Below are 27,006 nucleotides of genomic sequence, written 5' to 3' on the forward strand. Positions count from 1 at the left end.
TAAGCCAAAGAGACCTAGAATACTTCCTTCCCTCATGACCCTTGGAAGAAACCAACCTTTCTGACACTTTGATCTAGGACATTAATAATTCTTCCAAAATTGTGACAAATAAATTTCTGTTGTTTAAGTCATCCAGTCTGTGGTAATTTGCTTTGGCAGCCCCAGCAAACTAACATACTCTTTGATTAATTCTAATATAATCATCATTATGAATCTGAGATGAACATTTAGGCTATTGGGAATGCAAAGCTTCATTTTATGACTTTCCATTATAATTTCTAAGAGTTTCATTAATCTGATCAATTAATAAAATACTTATAAAAAACCCAAGAAGGACAGAAAAAGGAAAAAAAAAATGTTATCTCCTGGTGTAGAACTAGAGATGGGAACTTTGGGGGGAATGAACTGTTGTTCCTTATAAGCCCTTACACACTTATTATTTTTTAATCATTTACATTTACTTTGATTAAGTTAGATAGATGGAGATGGGTAGGTGGGTAATTAGAAAAGAAAAATAAACAAACCAGTGGGCAGTGTGATCACATTTAAACACTTCAAATCAACAATGAAGTTTCATTTAATCCTCCACTTGTAAACTATTCTCTTTTTTCTCTTTAAAGTTCATAAACAGAATTCAAATCACCCAAGCAGAAGTAATTTGCTGCTTTTAAGCCAAAGCCCTGACTGGCTACAGAGTTGCCTCTAGGAATTAACGAGAACAAAATCCCGATTAAACAACTAATTGGCTTGTCTACTAATGAAAAGAAAAACAAAGTACGTTGCTCTACCCTGAGACAGAGTCATAAAAACGGAAGTTTTCAGAACCACCTCAGAGAAAATGTTTAAATCGTTAACAATAAAATCCAACAAGGTGAAGCCTAGAGAAGGGAACGATGAGAATAAACAAGGTCCTGATCCAAGCAATCAGCTTCAGCAATCCACAAGACAGGTATGCTACTTACATTCCTAAATCAGTCTTGATTATCATCATTTTTTGTCTAGTGATTGATTTTTGTCCAGTGTTTTAATATATGCTGTGGTATATAAGATTGCTGTTTCACCTGCTACCATTTGGGTCATGCTATTTGTCTTTGGAAGTTTATCCACATTGTTTTATATATACTATAAATATTTGCTTTTTTTTAAAATGTATTTGCTTTAAAACAGGTTGATAGATTTTTAGAAGATTACAGTAGGAGTTGGAAAAGCCAAGAAAAACTTCTCATTGCTGATTTACACTTCTGCATAATTCAAAAAGAAATAATTTCTCAAATATCAAGTGGGCTATATGAATTAGTTTCAACAAAGAATGTTAAACATCCTGGCTGTGGTAAATTACAATTTAACAATAATTGCTTTAGACTAGGAGTTCCTGAAACGGAAATAGTTTTGCCATTCAGGACAATTGGCAACGTATGGAGTTACTTTTGATCGTCACAGCTCAGGGTAGAGATGTTACTTGCATGTAGTCAGTAAAGACCAGAAATGCTGCTAGACATCCTAGAATGTACAGGGCAGCCCTTCACAATATAGAATTATCCAGTTCAAAATTTCAGTACTACCAAAGTGGAGGAACCCGGCTCTAGATAAGTTTTTTTCATAAGTTCTAGGTCTATTCATCTGTGAAATGATGATAATACCTGCTTCATAGCCTGTTTTATAAACTAGAGACAATATATCTAAAATGCATACTAGAAATTAGCAGCCTCCCTTTCAAGTAAGTGTGGCCCTATTTGTGAGTTCTCTCTAGTGGAATGCGAGTGACTAGTGTTCATATGATAATAGTATAGCACCATATGATAATAGCATTGTATTATATAGGAAAAGGTCTCTATTTTCTAGAGACACATACTGAAGCATTTAGGGATCAATTATCATGTCTAAAATTGACTCTTAAACACTTCACCAATAGGGTGATGATAAAGTACTGGAAGGGGCACCTGGCTGGCTCATTCTGTGGAGCATGTGACTCTTGATCACAAGGTTGTGGGTTCAAGCCGCATAATGAGTGAAGATTACTTAAAAATAAAATATTTTTTAAAAGAAAAAAAATAAAGTGCATGGTAGAGGCTTCCCAAATATCGATTAATATTATTATAATAATTTGTGTTTATATGATAAATATAAGTCCAAAGTGATAATTATATGATCAATAGTCACTTATAACTATCTATAGAAAATTTTCATAAATTATTGACTAGATTTACCTAAAAGTTCTGTGTAAGATTTTTAGAGCAATAATTATTTTCCCATCTAAAAGACTCAGATGAAGGATGTGAAGTACAAGCAGGAGTGTACCTCAGGGACTAAAATAGCATGGTCTAATGACTCAGGTTTAAATGAGCCTAGAGTATAGAAAACACCAAGATTACTTAGCATTTGCCCTGGAAAATTTGTCTTTGATTTCCAATTAACAATTGACTATGTTTGCACTGGAGAGCAGATATGGACAATGTGCTTAGCATTGCTTCATGAGAGTACCCTTGAATTTTTTCTAATTCTTATCCTAATATAAATATTCCCATACTTTGAAAATTATTTATATGTTTAAAAACTCATGGAATATCACAGATGTTGAACCGGTTATTTTCCTTCAGCTAGTCTTGTGTTTCTTGCTGGAAAAGTCACTTCAATGATATTTAATCCCTGCCTGTCATAATTATTTTCCAACAGAACACATAAAAATAACTAATATATTATTCTCTCAGAGAACATATAGCTAACAATAATTACTATATGCCAGGAAAGTTGCTATCCTGTTCCAAGTACTATTGTATTAAATCTTCAGAGTAACCATGAGTCTTGTTATAATTTGTTGCTTACACACAACTAACAACTGGCAAAGTTTGGACTGGAGCCCTGTTCTATCTGATTGTTGCACCTGAGAGCTAAATCTCTAGGCTATACTTCTTCAGAACAAATGAATTATAGTTGAATCAACTTTCTAAATACTCAACTCACTGGATAAAGGAATGTTAGAAGGCAAAAAGAACTGAGACTCCTTACACAGTTCTTTCCTTCAGAAACAGTAAGATGGTCTTCAGCTTCCAAGTGTTTAAATTTCTTTCAAACTTTTTCTTGTGACTGAGTTCCAGTTTCACCACATTGTGGACCCTGAACCGCCAAGGAAATGTTGGAAAAAAACAAACAAACAAAAAAAGACTGGGGGCATCACATTGCCTGATTTCAAGCTATATTACAAAGCTGTGATCACAAAGACAGCATGGTTCTGGCACAAAAACAGACACATACACCAACTGAACAGAATAGAGAGCCCATATATGGAATTTCAACTCTTGTCAACCAATCTTTGACAAAGCAGGAAAAAATATCCACTGGAAAAAAGACAGTCTCTTCTATAAATGGTGTGGAGAAAATTGGATATAGCTATATACAGAAGAATGAAATTGGACTATTCTCTTACACCATACACAAAGATAAACTCTAAATGGATGAAAGACTTCAGTGTGAGATAGGAATCCATCAAAATCCTAGAAGAGAACATAGGCATTAACCTCTTCAACATTAGCCACAGCAACTTCTTTCAAGACAGGTCTCCAAAGGCAAGGGAAACGAAAGCGAAAATGAACGTTTGGGACTTCATTAAGATAAAAAAAACTTCTTCACAGCAAAGGAAACTGTCAACAAAACAAAAAGGCAACCCACAGAATGGGAGGAGATATTTTGCAAATGACACTACAAACAAAGGGCTGATATCCAAGATCTATAAAGAACTTCTCAAACTCAACACCCAAAAAACAGATAATCAAGTCAAAAAATAGGCAGAAGACATGAGCAGACACTTCTCCAAAGAAGACCTACAAATGGCTAACAGATACATGAAAAAGTCTTCATCATTATTAGCCATCAGGGAAATCCAAATCAAAACCACATTGAGATACCACCTTACAACAGTTAGAACAGCAAAAATTGACAAGGCAAGAAAAAACATATATTGGAGAAGTTGTTGAGAAAGGGGAACCCTCTTACACTCTTGGTGGGAACGCAAATTGGTGTAGCCACTTTGGAAAACAGTGTAAAAGTTCCTCAAGACATTAAAAATAGAGCTACTCTATGATCTAGTAATTGCACTACTGGGTATTTACCCCAAAAATATAGATGTAGTGAAAAGAAGGGCCATATGCACCCCAATGTTCATATCAGCCTGTCCACAATAGCCAAAATGTGGAAAGAGATAAGATGCCCTTCAACAGACAAATGGATAAAGAAGATGTGGTCCATATACACAATGGAATATTAGCCATCATAAAGGATGAATACCCAACTTTCGCATCAGCATGGTTGGGACTGGAGGAGATTATGCTAAGTGAAATGAGTCAAACAGAGAAAGTCATTATCATATGGTTTCACTTATTTGTGGAACGTAAGGAATAGCATGAAGGACATTAGAAAAGGGGAAAAATGAAGGGGAAGAAATTGGAGTGGGAAAAGAACCATGAAAGACTATGGACTCAGGGAAACAAATGGAGGATATTAGAAGGGAGGGGTGTGGGGGAGTTGGGTGAGCCTGGTGGTGGGTATTAAGGAGGCCATGGATTGCATGGAGCACTGGATCCATGCACGAGCAATAAATCATGGAACACTACATCAAAAAATAATGATGTACTGTATGGTGACTAATATAACACAATAAAAATAAATAAATAAATCCTTAAAAAAATATAGGAATAGTAATACTGGAGAAGTACTTAGACTAAACACAGGTAGAACAACTCTAGTGTATATCCCATGACAGTTATACTGGAGAAGTACTTAGACAGGTAGAACAACTCTTGTGTATATCCCATGACATTCTGATGGTACCAATTTATGGATATTAACATGAAGCCTATGGGCATCACATTACATCTTAAAAGGCATATTTTGGGAAATTATTTGCATCTATTCTTTAGATGTAATAATACATTGGTTGAGGAAATAGAGTTATTCTCTAGTTTCAAATATGCTAAATATTAAAGATGACAGAAAGTCAAAAATCATTTTTATCAATAGGATATAACCTTTTAAAATGACATTTAAACAACAAGTTTCTGAAATACAAATAGATGTTTTGAGGCCTATAGGAAGATATTCAGGAATGAATAAATCGATTTACATTGTTCTTTTAAAGTTTCATTTAAAGAGTTTGTTCTTAAACCAAAATATCATAGGTGACTTCCATTGGTCAATAACCAATAAATCAAGATCTGCAAATTAAGACTATTCCAAACTCTCATACTACAGAATAAGACACCATTCACATAAATCAACATTTGTATACATGAAAAGACTATGATGGAATGTTTATGAATAACATCATAATATGATGTAAAAGTACTTGAAGTCAGAGGGCTTTACCACTACTTCATAATATATCCAGGGATCCATATCTTTCTAGCTACTTAATCAATTTCCTACTCAAGAACATAAAAATAATAATAGCTGTCTTGCCTAAAGCATATGGTTACTGTCAGCTTAAATTAAATCATCTGATTAATTTATTTTCCAGTTTAAAATGTTCCTGACTTATAGTGCCTATAAATAATGTCAAACGCCACATCAACACTTGTGAAATTCTCAAGGCCCTTATCCCTGCCTATTTAGCTAGCCTTATTTTCTCACACTATTTCCCATTCAACCACTTCTACTTTAGTCTCCCCCAAGTATACAATCACACCTTGGACTACTGTTAAAGAGGCATCCTCTGCCTGAAATATTTTCCATATCCTGTTCATTCAAAAACAAAATCATCTTGATTTGTAATACTCTCCTCCCTTTCCTTCTCCTCCTGTAGAATTGACCATTCCACCCTTCTGTCCTGTTCTATCCTCTACAGACATTGTCTCATCACCTATAACATTTCCTTACATTTACATTTTTTAGTGTTTGTTTCCCCTTCTAAACTGTGAACAGCTTGGGAGTCAACATTTCCATAGTCTTTCCTTATATCTCCATCCCCGTAGGAACATCCTCAGACAAACACTGGCCACATCCAGTGAGACATACATACATTTCAAAGGAAAACTTAGAGGCACAGACAAATGAGACAGAAACAAATGAAAGCACAGGGAGAAGAAAGAAGAGAGCTCTGAATTAAGAAACTGAACTACTTTCTTCTCTCCCTCACTTTAAGTTCTACTACTAAAGACATAAACCAGAGCTAACACTGGAGCTGTGGGGAATGAGGACTGAAATTGGGTGGAACATGTGCCAGGGAGATGCAGCAACCACACGGACAAAAAGAGAGTGCCTGAGGCCAGCAAGCCGTGAAGGTTAGGGTTGATTATTCAATAGTAGAGCCAAGAATATTCATTTAAGTACAAGAATTATCATTTGTAGTATACCATAAACAAATGATAAACTTTGATGATTGGCTTGATCACTGAATGAAAAACTCTGTTATATTTTACATTTAGATTTCTTTTATGTAAATCTGTCATGTACAATCTTTATTTTGTTTCTTAAAGGGAGAAAACAAAAGTGAAAACAAATCTCTCCAAACCAAGATGACTCCTGTCACATCTGAAGAGTCACACACCAAAATACAAGGTCAGAATCCAAATCTATAGGAAAAAATCTATAAAGTAAAATGCATCTCTCTCTAAATGTGTTACCTTAACTAGGTAGATCACCTGGGGTAAACCATACTTGAGATACCTAAGGATCTGAATGTTTATAAAAACATTATTTCTTCATTCAGTCACTTACTCAATATATGTTTTTTTAATACCTACTGTGTGCCAGGCATCAGTCTATGGACAAGAGATATAGTAGCAAACAATATGGGCCAAGTCTGTGTTAACATAGGCATATAATGAACAATGTAATTTCAAATAAGTTTCATGAAATAATAAAATTAATGTGGCTTGTACATGTTTAAAGTTTCAATGATCAGGCCTCTGCTCTTCTTCCTTTAAACTTTCTTCATTAGAAATCTTATCTACTCCTAAGGCTACCATAACTCATTCCTATATCAGTGATTCCACAGCAGGCTCAATTCCTTTTTGAAGACCATGTCCAATATTTTGTAAGTAACCATTGGACATATACACCTGTACATTCTGCTACTATTCTGTTTTACTATGAGTTATTTTATAGCAGTGATGGTTTCAAATCAACATTTCTTCTCACATAAAAATACAACCTTAATGGTAGGAAACCAAGGATCACATCTTTGGGACGACAAGTTTATTCTTATCTTTGTTATACTTTTTTTGAAGTGTATTTGTAAGCTTAATTTTTCACAGTTGGTAGTAAAAACTCTTGTGGAAGCTTCATTTAACAGAGAAGCTTTTTGAGTCGACAGGAAAAAAATTAGTTTCATTTAAATCTGCAGAGTTAGCATGTCTTCAAAGGCTTTAATAACAGTTATATTTAAGATATTTTGTTTTGAAAAAGCAAAATTATTAGTGTTTAAAGATAGCCTTTTATATGTGCTTGGTATTTTTATATTCTTCACTTCAAAACATGCAGGTGCAATGTCACAATATCTGCAGATGTTGATTTCTGATTATAGAACTCTTATCTTCTGCAGAGCGTGGTTTAATTTTTATCTGCAATGGAAATGAAGAACATAATATATTTTGGATTCAAATAGAGATAACTTTCTAAAGTCCTCTTTTGATTATAATCATCTTTCTTAGGCTTCCACTTCACTTATAGCACATTAAGTCCTTCTTTAAAAAATGTTTTGGTACCAGTAGAGGATATATAAATGACTTCCCTAATAGTTTATGATATTGGAAGGTGACTTAGTGTGGAAATGGATCAAAGTTAGGTGCCCATAGCTAGTATGGTATGGTAGGTTGACTAATGGCTCTTCAAAGACATCCATACCCTAATCTCTAAAAACTATGAATTTTTTACATGAGGGAGAAAAAACACTGATGTTATTAAGTTACGGATTGTGAGATGGGAAGATTATCCAGAAGGCCTCAATATAATTAAGGAGTTCTTGTAGGAAAAACACGGGAGGGTCAAAGACAGAAGAAGATGGGATGATGCAATCTGAAGACGGAGGAAGGGACACAAACCAAGGAACATAGGCAGCCTCTACAAGCTAGAAAACAATAAACCAGTGTGTTCTAAGCCTTTAAGCTTGTTTGCTACAGCATCAGAAAAGTAATCTATTTGGCTTTAAAATACTCTGTTCTTAATAACAAAAGAGAAATAAGAAATTGAGTTTTACTCCAATCAATAACGTAAATTCAGTACATTGACAGTACATAGTACTAGCAAGAGCACTGGTTTTGGAGTTTGACACGCTTGAATTCAAATTATATCTCTACCACTTAATAGCTTTGAGTGACCTTAGTCAAGATAGTTGACATCTCTGAGTCTCAGTTTGCTCATGTATAAAATAAGGATAATACTGTCATCAATCTTGTAGGTTGTAAGTACAAATTAAATTAGTTAACATATGTAAAACATTTAGCACTGAGGTTGATAAATTCCAATGTTGATAGAAGTCAAATAGTGTAAATGAGGATCACGCATGCTCTGTTCAAACAGGCCAGAGGCCACTCAGCTCCAAGCAATCACTACCATGTGGATGAGAGGCGAGTGCTGCCAGACATCAAGAGCGACTGCAAATACAAATTTTAACTTGAAATCTCCCAATTTTTAAATACCAACTTTTTTAAATGTTTGAATATTCTCTTTTTAAATTACTGAAATAAAAACTAAAATCTTGTCATATAACCATTTTGTGATCTCTAACCAACCACATGGTAGGTACTTGGTGTTATTGATGCATGTATTCATGTATGAACAGTGACAACCCTTGACAGAATTCTGAATCTTGCAATTCAAGATTCTTACTCTTCCCTTTCTTTCACTCATGCCCTCCATCCCATATTTGTGTTGCAAACAGACTGCAAATGTAGTATCCTCTCTGGCCAACTGCGCCAAATAGCTGTCTACAGCCAAGAGCTCTAGGTTCCAAGTCTAATAAATTTCCAGGTCTGCAGAGGTGCCCCAGGCCTTGCCAGTCCCCCATCACCATCCAAAATGATCTGCGCTGCATCTCAGCCAACTTAGTTTGGACAAAAATCTGGAAAGTTAAAAACCGCTCTAGAATTTTAAAAATACTCTAAAAAATAAAGTATATTAATTTTTAAAATATAGCAGGAAAAAAGAAGGAAAAATCCTAGCTTGTTTAAATAAGAAACCACTCTTTAGTTCTTGATAATCACAGTTAACTTATACAAATTTCATTTGCCTTGTATGAAATAGGAGAATAGCCAGACTATGTACAGAAATTTAATTTTTAAAAATCAGTAAAGGCTTCCCTGTATAAGATCAATCAGTTCCATTGTCATGCACAAGAGCTACTATGGCTAATTTTAGTAGTATAGTCCACTTTCTGTAAGTGTCGATTCTACTCATCAGCCAAAAGACAAAGTGCGAATATAGGAATAATAACAACAAAATGAATGAAACTTTTTATCAAAGCTACTTAAGCATATTTTTCTGCTTCATCCAAAAAGAAAAAAAAAAGGAGAAAGAAAAATCCCTTATAATGTAAACAATTACTTACCATTATTAAACCTAATAAGAAATATTCTTTCAAAATGATACCTGATGTGATGATGAACAAAAGAAATGAGAAATGAATCAACACAGCATGTGAAATTTCTGAAAACTTGGTCCTGAAAAAAGATGAATTTGATGTTCTTTATAATTTGACATGATGAAGGAAAGTGCTAACCATGCGGATTTAGCAAGGGACAGGGATGTAATTTGGCAAGGCATGTAGCCTTCAGTGGCAAGGGCTCCAGGGTAAGAAAACCTATGGATAACTGGAAAACCATTCAAGGGACAGAGTCAGCCCTAGGAGCTAATTGCTCTCTCTGCCTCTCGCTCATAGTCAACATGGCTTAATTTCTCATGTTTGCTGCATTTCTCTCTGCATATCTACTCTGGACTGCTCTCACTCCCATCTACTCATTTCCCAGTCTAAATTCCAGAGAGAATGGTCTGACAGACTTACATAGCAACCATTATTCCTATTGGGCAGAGCCTATCATACCACCACCCAAATCACCAGCCAACTGTGGACTGACCACCTTCTTTAGATCAGGTCACCATCTGTACGCACAATCAGTAACCATTCCTATGTATAATACAAAACAGAGATGCCTTGTTAAAGGTGGAGAAGTAAAGAGAGCTGATCAGCTAGGAGAAGCTAGCTGATCAGCTAGCTAGAAGACCAGACTCTTAACTGAAAAACTTCCTCGGTTTCCACTTATTTTACAAACTAAAAACGTAAGAGATTCTAACCAATGTGGATAGGATATTTTTTATTTTTACTTTTTATTTTTCTGATAAAATACTATATATTTTATAGTTTTCATGATTTAAATATACCTGCATAATTCAATTAAATCAAACTGTTTTGGGGCTGCTTTTTGTTCCTGCTAAAGAATATAGATGATTTATAAGAAATTGCATTCTGCTTTCTTGATTCCTGAAACACTTTTAAGTAAATAACAGCTCCTGCATGCTTCATTTATGTCAATGCTGTGCAGATTTGAAAGAGTTAATATACTTTTTTTAAAGCTAATTTATCCCAGTCAGGCTGGTGGAACACTGTGTTTATATTGCATTTTTTCTTGAATGGAGTCTTTATCTAATCCTCACAGAAATACCCATGACAAAAGTATTTCTCATTTTATGGACGAGGAAACTGTTATAGAAAAGCAACTTATCCAGAGTCACCCAGAGAATTAGTGATGTAAGGATTAGAGTTCTGTATTTAGTACCCAGCACCAGTAACTCACCACAGTCTTTAATATAAACTGTACATTAAATCTATTTTCTAGTTGAACTAATCCCAGTACAAAAGTACCTGAAACTAAGCATGACATTGAGGGAGGACAGGATCTGTCATTTTGCACAGTACAAAAGCTACCTTAGATGGATCTATATTTTTTGTTGATTAATTCATTTCTTTACTTGTGATGATGTATCTTAAAATTAAAAAAGAAAACTCCCTAAATATAAAAATCTCTTGGGGCACCTGGGTGGCTCAGTGGGTTAAAGCCTCTGCCTTCGGCTCAGGTCATGATCCCAGGGTCCTGGGATCGAGCCCCGCATCGGGCTCTCTGCTCAGTGGGGAGCCTGCTTCCTCCTCTCTCTCTCTGCCTGCCTCTCTGCCTGCTTTTGATCTGTCTTTCAAATAAATAAATAAAAATCTAAAAAAAAAAAATCTCTTTAGGACTTTCTGGCACATTAAGGCTGAGTAGAAGACTTCTAACCTCCGATCCAATGCAAGGACCCCATCTTACTTCCCTTAATGCAGTCTCCAGCATCTGTCTATCTACCTCCAGCAACAGAGGTTTCCCTGCCTCACAAAGCCATATGTTTCGCTGTGAGACAAATGTAGTTGTTAGAATGTCCAGGATTTTATTTGTCCATTGTATAAATCCCATTGATGGATCTTTCTTCTGCCTTCTGCTAATATGAAATAATACACCTGATATTATATTATTAAATTAATTAAAATAATAAAATATATTAAAATAATATTCTCTTCTATACAACAGACCTTCAAAGAATCTGAAATAACTGCTATATCACTAGTTGGTCTTCAGTACTTTAGCTAAAGACTCTAAGTTCCTTAACCATGCCTTATGAGATGGTTTCCAGAACTCTCACCTACTCTGATTCTCTCTCCTCTGGATTTTTTATAGATTGCATGAGCATTTCTAATATAAAATACTACATTTTTCAAATTCTGTGACATTTTAGGACACTTCCTCAGTTTCCATTTTATACACATCGGTATAATGTTTGCCAGCTTCCTCCATGTCATTTGACAATCCACAAAGATATAATAAAATGTCAAATATGGTCAAAATGTTATAGTTAAAATTTTTGTAAGAACACTAAATATCCTAGTAACAACAAAATTAAACACAGGCTGAGTCAAAAATACAATCTCGAGTACCAGAGACTAATCATAAATTATACACTTCTTAAAACTGTTATTTACCATTTTATTGCAAATGTTCATTCATTAAGATGAAAATGATAGTGTCACTTATGCATATAATCAAAGTACTCAGACTTAGTTTTTGTTAACTCACCTAACATCTAATTACTCAGATATTGTTGGTGTCTAATAAAAGATTTGTTTTTGAGACAGAACCCACAATGTATTTGGTGTTTTAAGAGTTAGAAATTTAACCAAGTGATATCATCACCCACATCAAACATTTCAACAAGTGAAAGCATTTTCAAGTCTTTTCCTTTTTATATCCATCCAAAAAAAAAAAAAAAAGCCAACTGAACCAACACCTGTCTAATGCACAACCTTATTCCCAAATTAGGTTCTTTGGATTCCTCCTTTTCCAGCAATTATTTAGTGCCACTGATAAAACGTGGAAGGTTAATGGCTTTCTGCATCACTTATTTCCTCACTTGAAGATGGAAACAGATGTTTCACACCTGCACAGGTCTCTTCAATGTGCTGCTACAAGGGGGCCAAGCAGTTTGAAAGTGTATTATAGAGGTCCAGAGAGAGATGCTGCCAGGCCACAGACAGAATCAGCCAGGTGTGGGGACGGCAAATTCAGTCCTCATTCTTACACATTCAGTAAAACCAACCATATCAGAACACTTTGATTCCAGATTTTACTATCTGCCATGGGCACACATTCCAGGGCAGAATTTGACTAAGTATACTGATGAGATCTGGCAATTGCTATGCAATGTGCAAAGAGCACAGTTGGCAGAAAAGACGTACACTATTAGTTTGGGCAGCTACAAAACAGGGAATCCTGCTGTCCATGTGTGAAGCAGGGGAAAAGTACAATGTAAGGGTGACAAAACTTCACCCAGATGCCAGACCAAGATTTGCTGTGTATTTTAGATTTCTTCCATGATGAGGATGATGCAAACAATCTGGCCATCTGTTCCCACAAACAAATAACATGTTGCATAGATAAAAAAAACACCCACACTGACTATAGTTGACAGGGATCCTTTTGTTTTAAGTCCTCATGAGTATGTTTCAAAGTTGTTCTGCTTAGAATCCAAGAATGGGCAGTAACTGGTTTCTCATTTTCACCAACGAGCTGTGATTAAGGATTTATTTTGTAATTAAAATGCTTATCCACAAAGCAAATTAAGCTGGAATTAATTTCTAAATAGCCTAAACTTGCCATAGTAGAAGCAGTGTCATTTTAGAAGGTGTTGGTAATGTCTAGAAAAGATCTGGTAAGATATAAGGATCTAATTAGAGTTAGTTTAATCCAAATGTTATGACAATAAACAGAAATTCCTTATTAGAAGAGGAAAAGAGAACTGTTACAGAATAGTCACTTAATTGGTACTAGCAGAAAAGTAGTACTGTAAATGCAATGCATATGCTATAGCTTGAATGAGTAATGGAAGTATGCAATGCCACTTATATTCATTTGCTTTTATAAGAAATGGTCAATAAAAGCCTCTTAAGAAATACTCTGTTTTATAGATTATGCTTGTTTTATTCAGGAGGGATTTTTTATGATTCTTTTACTCATATTTCATGCTCTATTTCAATACTAATTTGGGGGCAGGGGTGCAGGTGCTCTTAGAAAAATATATGAACACAATGGTTCATAACCTTTTTTGGACCAGACTTCTTGGAGGAGCTCATGCTAACCTTAAATCCTCTCCATGTAAAAAATGCATATGCAGCATACAGTCTCAAAAGTTCCAATCCATAGTTGCACTAGACAACTGTAGCCAGAGGTTAAGAACTCTGCTCTAAAAGATCTTGCAATAATTACCTCAGTGTTTGTAGATATGGGAAAAAAGATTTGGCTTTCATTTTCCTAGGCAGAAATATGTAGTATAATGTTAGAGATTTGAAAAATGATTTTTTGTTAGATAAAGAGAAATAGGAAAATATTGCTTAAACCGAATACATAGGGAAAATAAGACCTTCTCTCTTATTTCTAACAAAAGCTTCTTAGTACAAAATGACATATTGAAAGTGCATTTTTTTTACTCTGAAATCTGTTCAGTACTGATAAGCTTGCTAGTGTACCACATGTGCTTGTGTAAGAAGGACCCTATCCTGCACTCTCAGTAAGATTCTGTATTTGTGGGAATATTTCATTTGGCATATAGACTCTAGACACAGACTCCAAGAACATGATTACAGTAATGGTTCTTTGTATCCTAAGTAAAGTAAGGAATTTGGAGGTTTTTCATTTAAACATACTACTGTGGTTTCTATCTTCTAGCCAGAATTACTGTAATTCTGAAATAAATGTAGGTAGGAGATACATAATGAAGAAACTTGTTTTTGGAAATCCAGAGATTTCAGCTTTCTTAGTCATAAGCTTTTTAAAACTCTAAGTAGTGAGTCCATTTTGTGATTCCCTTTATTCCTGAAACATGTTCCTGAAAAGTTTTGTACTTTGGAAGATTTAAATGGATCATAGGAATTTTCATATTAAAGGACTTACGTGGTAAAAACTTTTGTGAAAGTAAGTGATCACACATGATTTGTCATTTTTTGTGAATCCAGATTTTCAATACTGGATTGGCTTAAGTTTTTCCAATTATAATGTATTACAAAAAATAAGTTATGATTTGAGCATTGATTCTAATTTCCTAAGCACAGTACATCCAATTAAAAATAAATTAGAAACTGTAGACAATGAATAACCATTAAATTTTGTTCATTCTATTTCTTTGCTCCTTCTGTATTTTCTTTTTATATTAAGCCATTTACTTTCATTAAAATCTTCTCTATAATCCAAATATTTACCAGTGAATTGATTATTCTCTTGGCACACTACAATTTAAACTATTTTAATTAGAAATTGTATTTGTAGGCTTGAAGGGAAAATTTTAACTTTTGGACTAAAAATGAAGCTAGTACACATTAGTTTGTATTTCTTATTCAGAAAAGATGTCATAGCTAAAGATGATCAAAACAAAACCAAAAATTTTGTTTCATTAAAAAATTAGAATGCAAAATTCTAAAATAATGTCAATGATATCACTTCTCTCTGTTTTATTCTTCTGAATTTTATGAGGCTTCAGTTTCAGCCACAAATTACGAATAATACCATAGCAGAACTGAAATGCCTTTTGAATGATTATTCCTTATTAATCTCAGTTTAGCCAGTTTCAAAGAGAAATATACTAAATGAACCTTTTGCTGCATAATACACCAACTCTAAGTATACTTTTTATCAGCCTGAAGGTATCTACAAGTTAACTTCACCTGCAGGAGGTCCCACTTTGTTTAGCAGGAATCCTAGGGGAAGCATTCCTATGACTATTTTGGAGAAACAATAAGCTTTTTTGTAATTTATACTGTCCAATATGACTTATCAAGAGTGACATATATTCTTCTGTCTAAATGTTGTTTCCTTTCCACAGATAAAATCTCCGAGAAAAATTCACTCAAAGATCTGACCCCAAGCCCTGACCATCAAAATGCAACAGAATCAAAGGGAGCAACGCCAGAGCAGAAAGAAATGGAGACTGGGAAAGAAGACTTAGTCAGGTGAGAACTGAATAAAACTCACATTACATGTTAGATATATTGCTCAGGCTTCAGTGAAGAAATCAAATGTGTATTCCCCACTTTAGCTGAACAAAGGTTAGGACAGCAGTAGTCACATAAAACAGAAGAACTGGCTGAAAGTTAAAGGTTGTTTCTGTCCAGTTAACTGTCCCTTACTAACTAGTCCTGGTCACTAACCAGGATCTCTAGACAACCATTTATCTATAGGCCAGATCACACCAGCAAAAACATGGCAGTCACACGTCTGAGTCATTAATATCATCAAGGAAACAGCCTACATATTTACTAGACATGAATTTTTAAAAAGAAGAGATTGAACAAAATATATGATTCTTTTCCAAGTTCACAAAAAAACAGCCAATCCAATTCTGTAAATATTTTATTGTTTAGTTGCTATTTCCTTTTATCTGCTAAAGAAAGTGTAGCATGATAACCAAGAATAATTACAGTAACAGGTAATCTTTATGCCACTGAAGAAATACAGTTTTATAAACACTTCCCACAAAATTATTGGAAATACCACAAAAGAGATGACAATTTCAATGTGAATAAGTGAATCCACAATAAAACACAACTAGGAGCCCCTTCATTTTGCCACTTCTTGGCATGCTATTATGTGCTTGCTGATCCAATTTGAATTGCTTAATTATAGTTAATATAATTGCAATAGGCTTATGGAATAATAAAAGCATACTCTTATTTAACAGGCAAGAAGACTTGTCATTTAAAAAGAAATTAGAAGGGCCTTTTCCTCCCCCTAAATCCCCCTCCCTACTTCTTTCTCAACAGCTCCTACACTGTGTTAAACCATGTGCTGCCAATAGGAGTTACAGTGACAATCTAGGACACAATGTATTGCAGACTGAACAACAGGCATCAGAAAGAGAAGGTACACTTTCAATAAACACAAATTTGGCTATATATGGAATTAAATATGAGTTCACTCTATCACACACATATACATAAAAAGCTGTTTGACAAAAATTAAACCTGACATACTATTTATGCCAAGAGATGTTTAAACTCTGGGTTAAAGACTAAAATCTTACAACTGAGCTAAGTAATTATTTATATTATTTTTATAACTGTTGGTGTTTATAGAATGATTTGCAGTTCTTTTAGTGGGTCATTATTATCTTCACTTTACAGATAAGCAGTCAAGGCACAAGGAGGTTAATTAGCTTGCCTATAGTAGTAATAGGGTCAGCTCAGGCAAGATTGGACTGCACAAGACTCAAATTCCTCAGTGGAACTTTTTCCTCCCTCTCATGAATACACTTATTTCAATCAACAGCTTAACCTCCTGAACCAATCTCTCTTTCTGGTATTTATTTTAGTATACTTAATTTTTTGTAATAACCAATGGTGATAGACATGTTTTCAAACGACTGAAGTGGAAGCCATAGCTAACATTTTAGGGATATATTGCTCTTAAACCAAATCTATTTCTAGTATTGTACTCTTCTAAAATATGAAAATGGAAAACTTTCAGTTACCCAGAAAGTGGATCAATCAGTGTATCTCAAAAACAGAAAACTCCTTGAATGATCCCTAATACCATGCCTGGTCTGTGTCTTCCCTTACTTTCCTATCCTTCTACTAATTCAGTCTCTTGTACCTGTGAATTGATTTTTATTTTTTCTGGAATAATTGATTGTTCTTTCTGCAATATAGGCAGCAAAGTGCCTTGAGAATTATTGACAAACTGAGTAAATCCAAATTAGCTTAAAACTCTTTCTTTGTTGTTAGATGGCTGGTCACACTTTTCCTCAGGAATGAGTGAAAACCAGCTGCACTGAAGGAGCAACTTTAATGGGTCACTAAAAGTTCCATTGTCACTTTTGACTAATATTATGGGAATCCTAACATCCGAATACCATGTACAACTTTCCAAAGACTTCCTATTTCAATTTCATTGGCATTAATAGTACCACATCTAGAATCCTAGACAACAGGGTTTTTGTACATCACTAGAAAATATCAATTATAGGGCGCCTGGGTGGCTCAGTGGGTTAAAGTCTCTGCCTTCAGCTCAGGTCATGATCCCAGGGGCCTGGGATCAAGACCCACATTGGGCTCTCCATTCAGCAAGGAGCCTGCTTCCTCCTCTCTCTCTGCCTGCCTCTCTGCCTACTTGTGATCTCTGTCTGTCAAATAAATAAATAAAATCTTAAAAAAAAAAAAGAAAATATCAATTATAAAATGACTTCCAATTGATAGTGTTATTTCACAGTACTCTCAATGAGTAAAGATCATTTTGGTATTTGCAGTTATCAAAAATCAGCAGTTTTTTTCCCTAGAAAAACATTAAGGATTTGATTGATTACAGGCAAAGGATGCTTGTGAGTGACTGCTTCTCACCTCAATTTTTGAATTTGCAAAAAATTAGATTATTAATAAATAAATTTAAAAGTGGATTTATTGCTCCAAGTTTATTTACATTATCTTCTACCTTAAGCCCCATATTGAATAGGGATTATGTGTCTAGGCTGATCAATAAATATTGAGGAAAATGCATGTTGTGGATTTTGCTGTCTCTGTGTGAAGCACAGTTTGATATTATTGATTATACCTTTAATTTTTGTCACATTCAGAAGATGGTCAGAGGTGGATACCAAGAGAACTAACAGTATATATATACTGTACTATATTTACTACAGTGTATATAGTAAATCTGTGGATATATTATATAACAGATTTATTGTAAAGAATTGGATCACATAATTATGGAGGCTGAGCAGCCCCAATATCTTCAGTCAGCAAAGCTAGAGGCCAAAGGGAGGCAATAGTATAGCTCTCGTCTGAATATGAAGGCCTAAGAACCAAAATTGTTGGTGTAGTGCCAGTCTAAAAACTGGCAGACTTAAGACCCAGAAAGAACCAATGTTTCAGTTTTAATCCGAGGGCAAGAAGTCCTCAGCCTGCAAACTGGAAGAGATTTCTAAACATAACCCAACTACTCTGGCAAGCTGATGATGGATTTCCAGTCCCCAGATCTGTAAAAAAATAAATTTCTGTTGTTTACATACTAACCAGTCCCTAATACTTTTGTTACAGCAGCTTGAACTAAGACATCACCATTCCCCAAACTCTTTAACATAGAGCCTCTGTAATGTTCCCTGTCTCAGATATTGTTTTCTAAGAATAAAGGAGTATAGATTTATGTTTAACCCGAATTCTGATATTATGTCTACTTAGCTATTTATATAAACACAGAAAAAGGTGAGTACAGTTTATATTATTATTATAAAGATATAAATTCATAAAATAAAAATCACTTCTGTGATTTTTTTTCATCCAGTCTTCAATAAGATTCTAAATAAAGCTTAAAACTAATTTTCTAGCTGCAGGAATAATATTTATCTCAAATACATGTCAGCCCAGGAGGAGATATTCTTCAAGATATCCAAGTATTATATGTCCACAGTTCTGACTAGAATCCATTTGTATTAAACTAGCTTTCTTTCTTTATCCTTTCTTTTTATATCCTTTCACAACATTTTCTAAATTGTCTATCCAGGGAAAAGAAATTCTTTGCAAATCTTCCCTGAAAAAAAAGCAACCAATTCATTATCTTGTCAGATGAATCATTTAACATCTGAAAGACATGGGGTTCACCCCTGGAAGGTCCCATTGATGCTATTTGTCCATTACCAAGAAAAATGGCCTGTTTCTGGCATTCCATCTCAGCACATTCTTATTTTTTAATATAAAAAAGTATATTTTGATGGACACTAATGAATAGCAAGCAAAAGAAGATGTGTTTTGCCTAGAAACATCAAATAGCTATGTCTGGAAAAGGAGACAGAGTTGAATGGCTGATAGGTTAAGTGGTTAAATGATGAACAAGCAAGTGAGTGAAACGTTCAGTGCCCGTGACTGGGGTGCACTGCAAGACTGACTTTTACAGTATAGTATATGACTTTTCATCACCACTGCTACCCATAATGCCAAGAAGGAAAGTTATTTCTATGAATAGTCTTCTTTGTTCATAATAGCAATCAGTCTCTATTTGGGTGGTTTTAAAATAGGCAATCATTTCACAGCAGGAACAATGAGGACAGAATAGAATTCAGAATCTTATCAGCACTCATAAACACTGCCGTTTATTGTCTTGTAGCTAGAAAAAGCAAGAATCACTGCAGTAAAGTTGCTTAAAAATCCATATGTGATTTTATAGTTGAAATAGAAAAGGAATGTCAGCTCTCAATTTTAACTAAAATAAAATACAATTTATACTTGAATAATTTAAAAGCTTGTGAAAAAGAAAATCAGTTACATATTTACCAATTTTATGTAATGCATAATAAAAAGGATAAACTGTTACTTTTAGCCCCAAATTAAAATTTTCCTCTGTGGTAACCAATACCTTTATAATTAGGCATTGCAAACACTTTTAACAACAGATTGGCATCTGTTTTTAATAATGGCGTCATTTTTAATAATGATTGCTAGCTGCTATTTCTAGCAATATGGCAGACTAAACATTTATAGAAAATTCTTTGGAGAGAACATAATTAAAAATACTAGATAAAATATAAAATCTACATTTGAATGCATGCCTGAGCTGGTGGGAAGTAATTCTATTGTTAGAAAGATTCACGAATTGGTGTTTGCTCTGAGAATTTATTCCAAACTTTTATGGCCTAGATCTGAGTTAAAATGTGTGATCGATGACACAAAACCTAGGGTTAAACTATATATGAGGACAGGTTGGAGACTCCTCCATAAAACTAGAATTCTAAAGTGTACCTCACTGGAAGGTAAACTATCCTCTAGAGAGAAATAGTCTTTGTCTGTGTCCTGGCTCTGAGTGGATAAAAAGGAAAGAAATTTGAAATGGGAAGAGGAAAAGAGAGAAAAAAGAAGAGGAAAGTAGAGAAGAAAGGAGCAGGGACAAAAGGGAAGGGAAGGAAGAGAAAGAAAGGGAAGGAAAGAAAAAAAATTCTTAGTCATAAGCATTATTCAAATAAATCTGGAACCAGAATTCCCATGACATTTGTATCCTAGTAAGAAAGACTGAGGCTAAAATAAAATATTTAAAATAGTTAGGTTTGGGGGCGCCTGGGTGGCTCAGTGGGTTAAAGCCTCTGCCTTCAGCTCGGGTCATGATCCTGGGGTCCTGGGATTGAGCCCCACATTGGGCTCTCTGCTCAGCGGGGAGCCTGCTTCCCTTCCTCTCTCTCCGCCTGCCTCTCCGTCTACTTGTGATCTCTGTCTGTCAAATAAATAAATAAAATCTTAAAAAAAAATGGTTGAGTTTGAGAACTGAGATATCTGCCAAAAACAACAACAAAATTTGGGAAGAAAAAGTCTTTAAAACCATGTCTCAAAGTATGCACACAGATAAAGTTCTAATGAACAAGAATTCACAATCAAAAATTACTAGATACATCAGGAAACAAATCATTGTGAACAATATAGCAGAAACAATAAACTTCAATATTAGACTCTTAATATCTGCAAAGGGTAAAATGATCAAAAACAGCACATAAAATAAGTATATTGGGGTGCCTGGGTGGCTCAGTCAGTTGAGCATCCCACTCTTGGTTTCTGCTCTGGTCATGATCTCATGGGTCATGAGATCAAGCCCCAAACTGGGCTCTGAGCACAGTAGGGAATCTGCTTCTCTCTCTACCTCTGCCCCTTCCCCCACTCTCTATCTCTCTCTAAAATAAATAAATAAATCTTTTAAAAGTAATACATTTAAAGAAATGGAAAAAAAGATTGAAAGTAAGGCAAGGGAACAAGAAATTGTTAGAAAAGACAAGGCATTTCTGCAATTGAACTATAGAAATAAAAAATATAATCCCTAAAGTTAGGAAGTCATTGGGCCAATTGGATAATTAGACAGAGTTGAAGCCTCAGTAAAGTCGATGATAGATTTGGGGAAATCACCCAGAATTGTACCATGGAGAGAAAAAGATGGAAAAACATGAGAGAGAGAGAAAGAAGCAGGGAGGAGAGTGTGAGGAGGCACAAAATGCATATAATCAGAATTCTAGGAGAAAATAAATCAAATGGTAGAGAATCAATATTCAAAGAGAAAATACAATTAATGGAAGATGGTAATGCTCAGATTCTGTAAACCAAATGAATACAAATCAGCATAAATAAAATTAGTTAGGGGCACTACCCACCATTAGTGGGTTAAGTCCCTGTCTTCAGCTCAGGTCATGATCTCAGGGTCCTGGGATCATCAGCAGGGAGACCACTTCCCCCTCTCTCTCTGCCTGCCTCTCTGTCTACTTGTGTTCTCCTCTCTGTCAAATAAATAAATAAAATCTTTTAAATTTTTTTTTAAAATAAATAAATAAAATCAGTTAATCCTAAATATATTCTAGTAAAAGGTAAAAGTGAAAAGAAAAAAAAAATTTTTAACTTAGCCAGAAAGACAATATAGACTACCTAAAATAGGAGAAGTAAACTAATATCTGACTTCTGACATTGACAATAACAATAGAAACCAATAGACAGTAAAATGACTTTATCAAGATTCTAAAAGTAATTACCAACCTAGAATTCTATACCTGGCAAATCATTCAAAAATAAGGGAAACTATAGATATTTTCAGTCCAACAAAATGAAGGGAGTTTAGAAAAATTTTAATGTATACTGCAGAGAAAAGAAAAATGATCTAAGAAGGAAAGACTCAAATTGGGTTAGTCAAAGAACAGTCAGGGAAAAAAAATAGTTTATTCTAAATATTTCAAGAAGAAAGAAATTAAATACAAAGAATGTGGTAGGTTAAAAATTGCTGTAAGAGAGAGTGGGAGGGACGCCTGGGTGGCTCAGTTGCTTAAGCAGCTGCCTTCGGCTCAGGTCATGATCCTTGCATCCTGGGATCGAGTCCCACATCGGGCTCCTTACTCGGCAGGGAGCCTGCTTCTCCCTTTGCCTTTGCCTGCCACTCTGTCAGCCTGTGCTCGTACTCTCTCTCTCTCTGACAAATAAATAAATAAAATCTTAAAAAAAAAAAAAAAAAAAGAGGGGCACCTGTGTGGCTCAGTGGGTTAAAGCCTCTTTCTGCCTTCAGCTCAGGTCATGATCTCAGGGTCCTGGGATCGAGCCCCACATCGGGCTCTCTGCTCAGCAGGGAGCCTACTTCCCCCCTTCTCTCTCTGCCTGCCTCTCTGCCTACTTGTGATCTCTGTCTGTCAAATAAACAAATAAAATCTTAAAAAAAATTTTTTTTAAAAAGGGAAAGAAAAAGAAAGAAAGAAAGAAAGAAAGAAAGAAAGAAAGAAAGAAAGAAAGTAAGTGGGGGAGCAAAGGGCAAAGGTGGAGATCGCAACCCAGAAATTAGGTAAATGCAGAAAGCAGCAGCCACAGCTTCCCCGTGAATTGAAAACTGGAGACTAGCAGTAGAATATGGAGTTTGAACAAGGTTCAAGAAGCAGCTGTTGGTTCTGGGGAAGTATGCTCTGATTTTTTTTTCCTGGACATTTTTGTTTTTTCACATTTATACACACATTCTAATTGTTATTTAAATGCTTCCTTTAAATATACCTGATAATAAGAAATTTAGTGCCCATTGTTATTCATTTTTTTTATGTTCTCCAAAAATTTATTTTCATGTCTGTTATTTGGTATTAAAAATACAGTTTCCTTTTAAAAACAAAAGGCACACAGAAGTCTGGGTTCCAAAGTCAGGAGCAAAAGTTTAGTTGAATATTCCACATTATTAACTGAAATAGGTATGATTTCAAGAGTGTTATAATCTTTTTTTTTCCCAATGTGTTATACATTGTGAATATAGTAAAATAAGGGCATCAGCCTTGTTTTCATACCATTCCAGGCTCCAATCCTGGGAAACCAGTCAGGTAACTTTAGAACATCCTAACAATATCAACCTTACAGGATTGTTGAGAGAATTCAAAGCAATAGTGAGTGTAAAACACTTAGCACATTGCATGATGAGTAGAAAATAATCAGTAATTGACAGTGGTGGCTGACATTATTTTTTTTTTAATTGTGTTATGTTAGTAACCATATAGTACATCAGAATCCACCTGACAAGGGATTCTCAAAAATAAGTTTCGCAGGCTTTCAGCCACTCTTAGTGACATGGGAGAGTGTAAAAAGGAACAGAAATACTATTGACTGAAAATAAACAATTCAGCACAGAGATTCAAGAAGTGAGCAAAGAAAATGCAAGCATATGAATAAATAGAAAAAAAATTATACCATAAAATAATCACAATAATATCTAAATTGGGGGTAAAAAATTGAGATAGAATTAACTATCCCCTCTACAGTGAGGTGATTGGCATACAAGAGAATTAAAAGTTTGACTAATTTTAGGAATTCTTAATTAACATGTTAAAATGCCTTTGAAAAAACCTAAATTAGTTAAAGTGGAGTATTTAACCTCCATATGCTATATTTATATGGTTTTAGTACCAAAGATAGTAGATGAGAGAGAGAAAGAGAAAGCACACAAACAGTTCTGCTAATTACCAAATGAAATTGATAATTCCATACTCCTAGAGAAAGTTATTTTAAAATACTTCTCTTTGTTTATTAATAGAGCAAATATTTTAAAAGTTATTAAAGATATACTGTATTTGAACAACATAATTAACAAATTAAATCTAAAGGACATTTGGAAAACCCTTATATAAATTCTTTAATAACTATATTTCTTCAAAAACTGAAGAATACAGTTGCTTTAAGCTTACATAAAACATTACAAAAATTCATGATATAGTATGCCAAGGTACACTGCCAAATTTCCCAGGAGATCTTTAAAAATACAAATGTTTGCATTCTACCCCCAACAATTCTGACTTCCTTGGTCTGGAGTGGGTCCCAGGCATTAGTATGTCTGAAAACCTCTTCAGGTAATTCTATTATATATCCAGGATAGAGAAACATTTCACTAGAGTATAAAGTAAGACTCACAAATTTTAAAGATTTTATATCATATTGAATTTATTTTCTAATGACATTGTCATGAAGTTAGAAGTTAATTTTTTAAAAAACTAAAATTTGGAGAAAAATATCACATAATTAAAATATAAAACACACTTTTAAGTGACCTCTAGGTCAACAAATAAGTCATGAGTGAAATAAGAAAATACTCAGGAATGGGGTGCCTGAATAGTACAGTCAGTTAAAGTGACCAACTTTTGGTTTTGGTTGAAGACATGATCTCAAGCTTGTGAGACTGAGCCTTGTGATGGGCTCTGCACTCAGCCTGAGTCTGCTTAAGTCTCTGTCTCCCAGGGTGCCTGGGTGACTCAGCCTGAGTCTGCTTAAGTCTCTGTCTCCCAGGGTGTCTGCCTTCGGCTCAGGTCATGATCATGGGTCCTGGAATTGAGCCCCACGTCAGCCTCCTTGCTCAGTGGGGAGTCTGCCTCTCCTTTTCCATCTGCTTCTCCCCCTGCTTGTGTTCTCTCCCTCACTGTTGCTCTCTCTCTCAAATAAATAAATAAATAAAATCTTAAAAAAAAAAAACCTCTCTCCCTCCTCCCTCTAAAATACATAAATAAATCTTTGAGGAAAAAAAAGTACTCAGGAACAACAATGAAAACGCTGCATATCAAACTTGAATAATAATCTGTCAGGTATTTATTGTTTTGCTTTTCTGTTTTGGACTTTTTCTTTTTTGTTTATTTTTTTAACTAGAAAATGTGTTTATAAAGTTCACTTGGAAAAATAAACAAAAATGACCAGAAAGACCCTGAAAAATAATAGTAATGGATGTGGTATTAGTCCTACCAGATACTAAAACCTATTTAAAATCTCTGTAATTTTGAAAAAAAAAGTGTGATATTGGCATATGAATAAACAAATAGAATAGAATAGAATAGAATAGAATAGAATAGAAAATATAGGCATAGAACTAACTGCATGTAAAAATGTGTACTCTGATAAAGCCAGCATCAAAACTCAGCACAAAAACGGTAGATTCAAATAAGTGATATTAGAGTAACTGGATAGACTTATAAAAAAAAACCTAAAATTGGATCTGTCCCTCATGCTACACATGAGGATAACTTCTCAATAGATCAGAGATTTAAATGTAAAATAATTAAAACATATAAGTACTAGGCAGACAGGTTAAAATTTCTCTATAATGTGGAACATACATTAAGTCCTAATATTAAAAATTCAGAAATAATGAAAGAGCTTGATACATTTTACTACATTAAAAAAAAGGACTGCAGTTTTTTAAAAATCATAAGCAAAAAAAAAAAAAAAAAAAAGATCAGAAACAAAAGACAAAAGAAAAAAATCTAAATATCCAGATATGAAAATTCTCATTGCTACTTTCTGGGGAATTAATCATTTTATTTTGGGATTGATGGCAGGCTTTTAAATTTTGTTTTGTGTTAAGATACTTTAAGATTGTCAATGGCCCAATCAACTTGATATCTCTGTGATATATCAAGTAGTGTGTCACTACTATAATTTCATTTTCCTCTTTTAAAAATGTATACCAGGGACGCCTGGGTGGCTCAGTTGGTTAAGAGGCTGCCTTCGGCTCAGGTCATGATCCCAGCGTCCTGGGATCAAGTCCCACATCGGGCTCCTTGCTCGGCGGGGAGCCTGCTTCTCCCTCTGCCTCTGCCTACCACTCTGTCTGCCTGTGCTCATGCTCTCTCTCTCTCTCTCTCTAACAAATAAATAAATAAAATCTTTAAAAAAAAAAAAATGTATACCAGAAGTATAATGTACTTAATTAATAGCATAGAGTAAACCAATATATCATGTAATTCCAGGAGTAAAACAATGATCCTGATAGTCCATATGGTGCAATCTGAAGGTCCATCTTTACCTCAAAAAAAAGTAATTATTAGTAGTGTGTATATAAGCATATATTATAAATAATATTCATATGTTATGCATGTATTATTCAAATACATATAAGTATATATTTGGTGGTAAATTACTTGCTAGAAATTCCATCCGTGCTTTCTACTCTAGAGTCATTAGTAATGTGCCAGAAATGAGATGTGGTATGCCAAGATGAAACAGGCTAGTATTAGAAACAGCAAGAGTAATTTACTGATAGGTGGTTAGACATGAGTCAGCTGACAAGTTGAAAATTTTGTGAGTATGCATAATAGCCTTGAGACATAACAAGCCTACAGACACAGTTTGTGGTCCTGTTTTAAACTATTTCGCTATTTATCATGGAGAGACAACAAATTAGTTGCCCGATACCGTAGAAAAGCAGATAAACCTTGTGTCTACTTTCTTCTTCTTTGCATAGAAAAAAGAAAATCAGACAATTTTATATTGTCTTATGACACCTAAGTTATGACTTCTTAAAAGTGAATCTTCATGTTTATCTAGCAAAATGAAGGGAACCAAAGGATAACTGAAGCATTGATTGAAATTTTTGAAAATTTGCAAATGGGGATGCCTGGGTGGCTCAGTTGGTTAGGCAACCACCTTTGGCTCAGGTCATGATCCCGGGGTACTAGGATCGAGTACCACGTGGGGCTCCCTGCTCAGCGGGGAGC

The 27,006-nt window shown here is 34.6% G+C and overlaps 1 protein-coding gene across 1 annotated transcript in view; it reads left to right on the plus strand.

The window, feature by feature from the left end:
- Positions 1–838: 838 nt before the first annotated feature.
- LOC111146742 (cyclic nucleotide gated channel beta 3) overlaps positions 839–27,006 on the plus strand; it is a 143,476-nt gene continuing 117,308 nt past the window's right edge. The window contains 3 exon segments of the mRNA XM_022502417.1: positions 839–949; positions 6,468–6,549; positions 15,385–15,511. Of these exon segments, the coding sequence (XP_022358125.1) occupies positions 839–949; positions 6,468–6,549; positions 15,385–15,511 (320 nt within the window).

The sequence above is a fragment of the Enhydra lutris genome, unplaced genomic scaffold (assembly GCF_002288905.1).
Source record: "Enhydra lutris kenyoni isolate GAN:26980312 unplaced genomic scaffold, ASM228890v2 scaffoldscaffold14, whole genome shotgun sequence".
Classification (NCBI taxonomy): Eukaryota; Metazoa; Chordata; class Mammalia; order Carnivora; family Mustelidae; genus Enhydra; species Enhydra lutris.